Consider the following 10,135-nt stretch of genomic DNA (forward strand, 5'->3'; position numbering starts at 1 on the left):
CACTGTATATAATGCTAACCACACACTAGCTTACCCTAATGACCTCTGTATTCAGAAGTAGGATTTATTTATCATGACTTATCTTTGTGTAGATAGTATTTTTATTTATGCTATTAAGCGACCAGGGCATTCTTATTATGCAAGTAACATTTTGTTTTTCATATTAATTAAACTCACACAAGAAAGAGAAATGCAAAAAAAAAATTATGACCAAGTACAGTAAAAGCTGCACACTTAAACAAAAATTTGAACAATATTACTCTTATTGAAGATATTATTTCAGTTTGTTTGTTCAGTATACAATATTACTCTTCTCTTTTTATAGTGTTTATTTAAAATGGCTCATCTTTTGGGAAGCAGAAACTGTTTAGATAGTTTGAGCAAGGATGTTTCAAGTATGCAAGAAACAATCAATAGCATTGTGAAAAAGACTGGCCGTTTCCAATTTGCATCATGGAAATTTCCTTGCAAGATAGCTATTGATCTTGATGTTGCAGAGCTTTTGGAGGATTACTCATACTGCAACGATGAAGATTCAAACAAACTGTCACATATCATTTTGTTTGAGCTGGTTATTGACAGGTTTGTACCATACAGAATTTACAAATGATTATAGTAACGTCACTGCCTTTTATTTGCTCTTATTGTTAAAAATTTTATTATGGTGTTTTATTGCATTTGCATGAAGTATGTGTTAGGAACTTGGCCATATAAAAGTAATTTTATATTTTGTGCATTGAAAATTGGCTGTTAATTGCATTAACAAAGTACTGAAAAAAGCATAAATTGTGCCTAGGTTAAATAGGTGGTTGTCTAATAGATATGATGGTAAGGACAGGTTTCATTTTATTACTTCACCTGGTATTTCACCCTTTGTTATTGTTTATTTACTGCAATGTTTATATATTTTTTTAAATCTAAGCACGATGTGCAGTAAGTTCAATGCAGGAAAAGAAACTTCAGTATTATTTCCGTTATATAGGTTCTGTTTAATATTACAAGCAGCTTCCCAATTGTTTGATATGGTTTTTATCACTAAAGATGAACAAAATGCTTCAAGACCACAAAGTAGAACCGTCACATCAACTATGTCAGTAGGGTTAATATCCAAAATATTTTGGAACAAAGTCTCGCAAATCCAGTACTCATATGAAAACTTAGAAAAACAGGTTAGTGTGTTTGAAGGGGTTTGAAATCCGTTGTGAATAGTCCAGCAAGCCTAACTTGAACATGAACCCGTGCAAGTGAATCTTTTAATACTTTAAATTAGGCTTTCTATTTTTAAGCATATTGAATATAGAACTCTTGTAAAAAATGGACTTGTTTATCATTTTTTTACATGCATGGAAAAGTTAGCTATCAATATCTTTCCTCTTAGCTTTCAGAGTACAATCAGTCTTTGATGGATATGGAGAATGTATTCTTAGAGATGAAAATTGAAAACGTTAGTTTCAAAAGGAAAACGAAGAACGAAAAAGAAAAAGAAAATGGAAAGATGGAAATGATAGAGAAGACAGTTAACATAGAAGAAGAATCGAATAATTGTATTCCTGTTCCTAGTAAATCTTCATCAACACAAACGTTTGAAACTGCTTTTGTTCCTTGTGAAGCATGTTGTAGTATGCAAAGTAACCTTTTGACAGTAGGGACTGAAATTATAAACATCTGTGAAACACAAGGTCTACCTTCTTCTCTCTCCAAACAACACAAGCTGATGAGGGACACTCAAATGACTGCTAGTGATGTGGCAAGGTGGGCACATGAGCAAGAAAGAGATTTAAAAAAAATAAACAATTACTTAGATAGTTTACATAAACAAATTAACCCTTTAAAAGAGGAACTTAAATCATCAAATTCCTCTTGTTCGAAACTTCAAGACGATTTTAATAAGACGTCAATAGAAAGAGATAAGATGGAGGCGTTGTATAACGATAGCCAAAAGGAATGTTGTTCCTTAAAAGAAAAAAATGAAAGGACTAAAAAAGAATTAGACAGACAAGAAAGTAAGCTTAGCGAGTTACAAAGCAGTAATATAAAACTGGAGTTTGAAAATTCAAACCTAAAAAAATCACTGGAAGAAGCAACAGGAAATATATTGAAGTATGAAAAAAACATAGCAGCGTTAGGTGAGTTTTGCTCGATGTAAATATATGAGTGCATAACTTTTTTTTTTAGAGACATACTTTTTTGGTACAGACTTTTTAAAAATTTTATATAGCCTGCCCCTTGTTTCAACCCCCTTTAAAATTGTTTTTTAGCAAGAGTGCTGTTAATTTATCTTTTGTTTTTTTAATGTTTTTCGAGTAAGCTGTTAAAGTGACCTAAAATAATATGTTTCTGATAAGAAGAACCTGTAGCGAAAATAAAATAGTTATACTGTGTATTTTCCTCTGAGACAAGAATAAATCCTGGATTAAAAATAAATAGTACAGGTTAAATTTTGTTGACCAATGTGAGTTTGCTCACATTCCTAAAAATAAACCCTGCGAAAAATATTTTGCAAACCAATTTACAATAATACCCCCTCTCCCCCAAAAAATAATTTCTTTATTCCGCATTGTGTCATGTTTATGCCGTCTACTTGTAACTATACTTTTAATTTTTAAAAAGCTTTTCTGTTTATTTTAGAACAAGGTATGAAGAGTTTAACAACACAGCTGGAAAGTGAGATAAAAGAAAAAGAAAAACTAACTGATGCTTGCAACGAAATCTCAACACTGCAAGCACAGAAGAAAGAGACGGAACAGAAGTTGACAGATGTTAGTGTGGAACGCGACAAACTAAAAGCTGAGAATAAAGTTGTTTTGAAGCATGACCAGGTTTGTTGTTGTGTTTGCATGGTGGTGTTTTTTTTTAAAAATTTTCGTGCAATTTTCGTGAATATGGATAAAATTTCGGTAATTAATCATCAGAAAATTAAATTCACGCTTTTTGTTTTATAAGAATATACTTTAAAAGAATATCAGACTATTGTTTACAACAATAGAAAAATTGAAATAATAACCAGCCTGGTTAGAATTTTGTTATTTTTATAAAAAAGTGCAACTGAATATGGAACAGTTTTAGTTGAACCTTTAAAACCGAAGAAAATGTAGAAGAAACTCAGAGAAGAAACTCCAAAATAACGAAAAATTCTACTATTGTTCGATGTGTTTACGTGTTTTAATAAATTAATAAGTATGTCATATGACCGCATATGGACCTTACAATGAATTAAATCTTCTGAATTTAATTCTACACGATTTTTATTTCTTCATTGGTTATAACTTTAAACAAGAACCTTTTTAGTTTACATAGCTGTAAAAAAATTGGTGATTAAAAAATTGGTTGATCATTTCGACATTTTCAAAAAAATCCTAAACATTTTAGGGTTCAAAGTACATGGGTCCAAAATTTCTTATGGGTAAATTTTTCTTATTTAAAAGGTGGACAAGATTGAAATTAGTTTGATTTTTCGCTATATTTGGTACAAATCAATCTAATAACCACATTAAAATCATTGCAGTATCTCAAAACTTCTCAAATGGCGGAAATCTTACGCTTAAAGAATATATCTCTTCTATTAGAGAAAACTGAATGGTTGAGGATTGAACACAGAAAAATTCCAAAGTCTGTCGTCTATCTGTTATAATCTATTGATGAAATGTACAAAATTAAGCAAAAAAACCAAAATATTTTTCAAAATGTTGGGGTTTAGCATTTTCGTAATAAAAGTTCGCAAATTTAAATGTTTTTATAGAAACAAAACAAGCAATAAACGCCCCCTTCCCTTACTCAAGTAAACCCCCGCCCCTCCCGTAAATAAACCACATATCTCTTGGGCCTTTAAATAGTTTAATTTTTTGTCACACGCCTGTGACTTTTCATGAAACTATTGCCTGCATTCACTTGCCTGTTCCTGAATCCTGCCATTTTTAAAAGGGATTTGGGGAGGTTACACTATGAATTCACTGCTATCTTTTCATTTCATCGTTTGTTCTAGAGCCTTCAAACAAAGCAGGCCACTTTGTTGTCTCGTCTTGAACAACTGGATGAAACGTGTGAAGATTTAAGAGATGACCTTTCAACTGCTCAGAAGGAGAAAAACAATTTGCTTCAAAGCAATAAAAAATTGGAAGAAGAGAAAAATAACCTGCTTTTAAACTTGGAAAATTTGAAGGTTGGTATACTGTAAAGAAAGTGCTAGTGCTGTGTTGTCGTCGTTGTTATTGTTGTCGTTGTTGTTGTTGTTGTCGTAGTTGTTGTTGTTGTAGTTGTCGTTGTCGTCGTCGGGGTTGTTGTTGTTGTTGTCGTCGTGGTTTTTGTTGTCGTTGTTGTTGTTGTTAATTGTTGTTGCTGTTTTTGTGGTTGTTGTTACCATTGTTGTTATGGTTATTGTTGTCGTTGTTGTCGTCGTTGTTGTCGTCATTGTTGTCGACATTGTTGTTGTCTTCATTGGTTTTGTTGTTGTTGTCGTTGTTTTCATTGTTGTCGTTGTTCCCGTTGTTGTCGTCGTTGTCTTTGTGGTTGTTGCTCGTTACTCGTTTTTTTTTGTTTTTTTGTAACTAAATGTCATTTTAGGCCAAAATTGGTCCAAAATTGAAACTACTTAATTTTTGACAAAATTTGGCATGGTTAACAAAAAAACTATGCTGAACATGATGGTGACATCAAAATGGTAATTTTTGTCAACTAAATGTCGTTTAAGACCGTATACGTTTTAATTGCGCGACTTTTAACCATGAATGATAGGCTGTATTTTTTGTTAGCAGAAATTGTAGAATTGGGTCGCATTGTCGATGTTTCATAGTTATGCATTTTTAATAGTGAGATAGTTTATCCAGCGCCTGCATCTTGTTTCTTTTAACAGAGAATCAACAAAGAATACGTTCACAAATCGCGTGATCGAGAAAATGGTTTTCACAGTATAACAAAAAATCCATCACATGATAAAGAATTGACAGAATTAACCAATCAGTTGAAGTTGTTGGTTAGTTATCCAGTGATTGGTCCAAAATATAAAACAGCTGAGGAGGAGTACACAACTTTAACGCAACGCATTCAGCCTCTTAAAGATGAAAATGAAGATGTGGTGAAAGACATGGAGAGGCAGGTGCAGACGAACAACATTAGAATCTCCATCTTAGAGGAACAGAACAATTCTTTGAGAAATACCCTTTTGAAATTGGAGAGAGAAAACTCGACGAAAGAGAATGTAAGTCGCACATAGCTGTTTAAGTGGAATTTGTTAAGGTTTCTTAACTGTAATTTTTTTCCACGGACTGGTTCACTATGCGTATTGTTCACTAAGAAAAAACTTGTAAGCGTATTCACGCTCAGATTAAAGAATTTTTTAAGCATAGTGTGTGAGGGGAAGAAACTTTCGCGAACAGAAATTTCAGCTAATTCGCGAAAGTTTATGTTCACGAAAACGTCTGACGTGGCTCGTTCGCAAAGGTTTATGTATGAAATAGTTAATTTTTTTCAATTCGCGAATGTAACCAGAAAAAAATATCTTATATAAGTTGATATACGTTGTATTTATAACTTTACTGATCTCAAAAGATGTCTTAACAAGACCACGATTAACCAGTTTCCTTGTAACTTAGAAAAATTGATTCGCAAAAATTTTATGTTCGCGAAATGCTAAAATGTTGTGAATTTTCCCATTCGCGAAAGATTTCTCCCCTAAAGTAAGCATGTTAATCAGCCTTGATGATGTATATTTTCCAGTCATTTAAAGCTTGAATTACCATTACTACATTGTCTGAACTTGGCGCTGTGTAACTCTAGCCTTAGTTTTGTGACTGTTCTTTTTGCAGGTAAAAACAGGGCCATCTTATCCATTTTCGGCAGCATTTTGTGTCGATATTAGGTAGTTAATTTTATGTATGGTAAATCTTGTATTTGCGTTTCAGTTTCCCGAGAAAGTTGCATCATATAAAAACAGGTTAGTGATAAGTTTTTATTGAAATGTAATTTTTCCGTGGTTGGAATTATTATGATAAAAATCGCGCGCGATGTTTTACATTTATCTTATTTGCACAAGAGTTTTCATTTTCGCGCGATATATTTTGATGTTTTCGCTACATTTTCGTTCGCTTAATTAATAAGGAAACCTACAAAAAATACATTCTTGGATGTTGCTTTAGAGTTTTTTATTTTGGGCAAAAAAATTTAATAGGGTATAATTTTCGTGCACCTTGAAGTATATTCTCGACGCAAGATATAAAAAAGTCTATGAAAAGCAGACTTAAATCGCGCGAATTTAACTTATTTCGCACTGTGTAAAATATTTTCTTTTCCGCCCTACGCGAAAATATAATCGAAGTGAATACTTCACGTGAGATTAGTGTAAACTTTACACTTTTTTAGTGTTGGCGAAGATATTTCATCATTTGGTCGTTACAACGACCGCCATCATTCCGCACCAGTTCGTCTCTTACAAGATCAGTCGGTCACACCGAAACCTCCTTCTGAACCACGCTCGTCAAGTAAACCTACGAGAACGTGGAGTGGTGGTAAAAACAATAAAAAGGAAGCTTTTGATATCGGTGCTCGATTGGCTAACTTAGATCGATTGAAAGATAAAACAAAAATAACGAAATTTGATTGGACAACGAATACTGACTCAAAAGGAGCTTGGACTGAACAAAATACACATCTTAAAACAGCCTCGGTTACATGTCCTGATTGTGACAAAACTTACCTGTCCAAAAGAGACTTGGATATTCATAAGACGTTTTGCTATGGGCGGGTATGACTAAGAATCTAATCACGCGAGAAAAAAAAATGCGTTTTAACGGCTTGAACAAGACAAATAGAATTTTACCTCCTTCCCTAGAAAGTTTAAAGTGCCCGAATATAAATGATTCACCTCTGTGTGTTAATTACTCGAAAAAATTCAAGCGAGTACTAGATAATATATAAATAGCAACTTGTATATATATATTTTAATTTTAAATTATTAAAGTCTCGAAACACTTGATATGTTTGTTGCTATACGTATCCTTAAATGATCAAATAAGCCGCACCTCCCCATTAAACTTCGCCTTCCAAGTAAAACCGTCCCTTGGTGATCAAGTCTCATCCCTTTTCTGTCATAAAAGAATCCATCTTGTGAGAAACTTACTTTTGTTCAAACTTAATTTTTGCGAGGTCCTTATTTTAGGCCTATTTTTTGAGATAAGGTAACCTTTTATTGAACTAGCTTATATCACAAATTAGCTACAAAAAAAAAAGAAAGTTCACCAAAAAAACTCGAGAAGAAAAAACGAAAAACATCCTTTTTAAAAAAAAATTCCGTAAAGTTAATTTTAGCGTCTACGTCATTTCTAGAAACTTCGCAAAAATTTATTTACGGAAATGACTCGTAAGGGAATTTTGGTGCAGATAAGTTTTCTCGATAATGGATAAGATTCGCTAAAATTAATATTCGCAAAAAAATTTACAGTAGTCAAGTACATGAGGGTGGATAGAAGACAAGGATATTAAAAATTTACAAGCTAAATCTCTTTCTGTACAGGTTTATTTTTGTTAAAAGTGCGACATTAGGTGGGTAAAATATAAAAAATATATAGGAAATTGTAGAGCAGGTGGCATATTGAAAACGAAAGTTTTGATGACGAGCTCAAAAAAGGGCGTCAAGCAGTAGTTGAAAGTGCTCATTCATAAAAATACGTTTTGATACTAGGAGACCCAATGCACGAAAAAATCTGTTTATTCGCTGATCCCTTTATTAGGTCCCAAAACTTGCATGCAGAAGTTTACGGATATCGTACAATTTTGAGGATTTTATTTTCAAAACTTTGTTTTAATTGGATATAGTTGAAGTTTTTTCGTGTTTTTTTTATTGAGGAACCTACATCTCATCAATGACGTTAGCGAGTCGGCTAATCGATGACGTTACTTGTTTTTTTGCTTCTGCCATTGCTCTTCAGTCCACGTCTTCATTTCAAACGCGTGGATGTCAGGTAAGACGTCTTTTAAAATTTCATTCACTAACCGATGTCTTTTTAACAAGGGTTTACCGTCGAATTCTTTCGAAACTATAATGACGGCAAACATCGCGCCACAGCCACCAGAATTATCTGTTATCTCCTAAAGTAAAAATATGACTTTCTGTGACGTTCATGTTAACAGGTAAAAAAATGTTCAGGGTAGTCATTCATGTATAAAAAAGTAAATTCTAGAACTTTTTTATGAGTATTTTTGAAATTAAGTCTATATAATAATAAAAGAACAAAATTCATAAATTTTTTTAAAATTTTCTATAAAATTCGTAAACAACTTTACCCAGGTGAATTTCTATAGAGCATCATTTTGCGCCGCTGCGAATAAATCGCCCGAGAGATTTGCTTGTGCATGCGCAATAGAGAAAAAAAGCGCCGCTGGTTCAGATATTTTTTTGACCCAGCGATAAAAAAAGCTCTCTCGCAAAGTTAAACAAGAAAACCTGTCAGTTTGAACACACAATCCAATATTTTCTCGGCTAGGAGGACCTCCTCGAAAGGGTCGAGCACCGCGATGTCAATTGCTAGCAGTCTGGGCTTCTATGGCTAATAGAACAACCAAAATATGGTCATGAAAATCTGTCGATGCAAGAAAAAGAACTTGTACATGAATATGAAATAGACTTGATAAGATTATTAATACACTATAATAAATACATCCTTTTTTTTTCATTGTAACTGTATGTTATATAAGAAACAAATGAGCAGCAAAAACTTCTGTTCATTCCATACATTCTTGCATTGGGGATTATGGCCTAAATTTTAGAAATGTGTGTGGCGAAAAGGTACATATTGTAAAATAATCAAATACCTTATATAAAACGACAGAAGTTAATTTCAAAATTTAAAATTGTAAAGGTTATACCATCTCAACATCACTGTATAAGAACTACTCTAGTCAAGTATAATTTTAATGGAATTAGAGGTATATAAGAAAATAGAAAACACAGATGACCAGATAAAAGAAATCCAGTTTAGAAATTTACAGTCATATTGACGAAACTATGGTACAATTTTCGGTTGAGAGAAAACACAAACGTTTCATGGCCAAACTCTCACAAAAGAAGCTTTGGTTAAACAAGAACTACAAGATTCTGAATTAAATACAGCTAAACCAGCAAAAACTCACCTAAAACTACACAATATGACATGTTTGAAGATAGAAAAAAAAGAATCTGTAAAAAACCGGGTGAATGGCATGTTTTTCTTCAAATCATATTGTCTACCCTGAAAAATAAAGACTTGTAATTGATTTAAAAGTATCACGTGACATTTTCCGGCCTATAGAATGCCCGAGCAAGCGCAAAAAAGCAGATGTAAACCAAAACTTATTTATAGGTATGTACAATGTAAAATATATATATACACGTGTATAGTTTTAATACTTCAAAATTTAGCTCAATATTAATCAGCAGGATTCTCTGGTGTTATTTCCACTTCACATCATATTTCCGAATGTATTAAGAGACAATCAATACACGCCGCAACATATTTATTCTTGTATATAAACAAACGACCCGCTGAAGGATTACGTAATGTTTTTTTGTAAAAATCCAGTGAAATGCACATAAGATGAGTTCAATCCCTGTCTCTATTTGTACATCTATGATTAAAACAAGGTTTTTAAACATTCTTGGTACAGGGAATGTAATACACTTTATTCAATATAACAGATTTAATTTTTAAACTTTTAGGAAAAAATATTGAAGTCTGCGAAAAAAAATTTCTAATGTTTGACATGTAACGACAACAACAAGAATATCGATGGAGGATCTGGTAATTTATTGTAATGCTGCCCACACACATATATTTGATATGCAGTAAGGGGAAACTGCTAACTAAGATGGTGGTACTAATTAGGCGATACTCTAATACACAAAACAATATTTAGGCTATATATAACATATTTTTAGGATTCCAGTTTAACCCCATTTGATACACAAGCACTAAATCTATCATTTTACCTTCCTAATATAAGGCTAGCCTCTGTAGTAGCAATGTACACACTTTAAAAAAGGCATGGGGGAGATTGGTTCTTTTTCCTTTATTTAAGCGATTTTCTGTAGGTGATTTGAGCCACGTATGCTTTAAATATGGTGGTAAACAAATGATGTAATTTGCCATATTAGGATTCCATTATTTTG

The 10,135-nt window shown here is 32.7% G+C and overlaps 1 protein-coding gene across 1 annotated transcript; it reads left to right on the forward strand.

Moving 5' to 3' along the window:
• Nucleotides 1-221: 221 nt before the first annotated feature.
• LOC130624281 (coiled-coil domain-containing protein 157-like) lies at nucleotides 222-6,967 on the forward strand. The gene is made up of 8 exons (XM_057439858.1): nucleotides 222-582; nucleotides 983-1,169; nucleotides 1,379-2,126; nucleotides 2,629-2,819; nucleotides 3,983-4,159; nucleotides 4,850-5,194; nucleotides 5,898-5,929; nucleotides 6,355-6,967. Exons 1-8 carry the CDS (start codon nucleotides 338-340, stop codon nucleotides 6,740-6,742), a joined length of 2,313 nt encoding a protein of 770 aa, XP_057295841.1. The 5' UTR covers nucleotides 222-337; the 3' UTR covers nucleotides 6,743-6,967.
• Nucleotides 6,968-10,135: the final 3,168 nt, after the last annotated feature.

This window comes from Hydractinia symbiolongicarpus, chromosome 13, assembly GCF_029227915.1.
Source record: "Hydractinia symbiolongicarpus strain clone_291-10 chromosome 13, HSymV2.1, whole genome shotgun sequence".
Taxonomy (NCBI): Eukaryota; Metazoa; Cnidaria; class Hydrozoa; order Anthoathecata; family Hydractiniidae; genus Hydractinia; species Hydractinia symbiolongicarpus.

Bases quoted from the DNA above. Each gene is read 5' to 3' on its own strand.
- LOC130624281 (XM_057439858.1), top strand. From the start codon at position 338: ATGGCTCATCTTTTGGGAAGCAGAAACTGTTTAGATAGTTTGAGCAAG. The intron at 2,127-2,628 runs GTGAGTTTTGCT...TGTTTATTTTAG, and splicing joins AAAAAACATAGCAGCGTTAG to AACAAGGTATGAAGAGTTTA. The intron at 4,160-4,849 runs GTTGGTATACTG...TTCTTTTAACAG, and splicing joins TAAACTTGGAAAATTTGAAG to AGAATCAACAAAGAATACGT.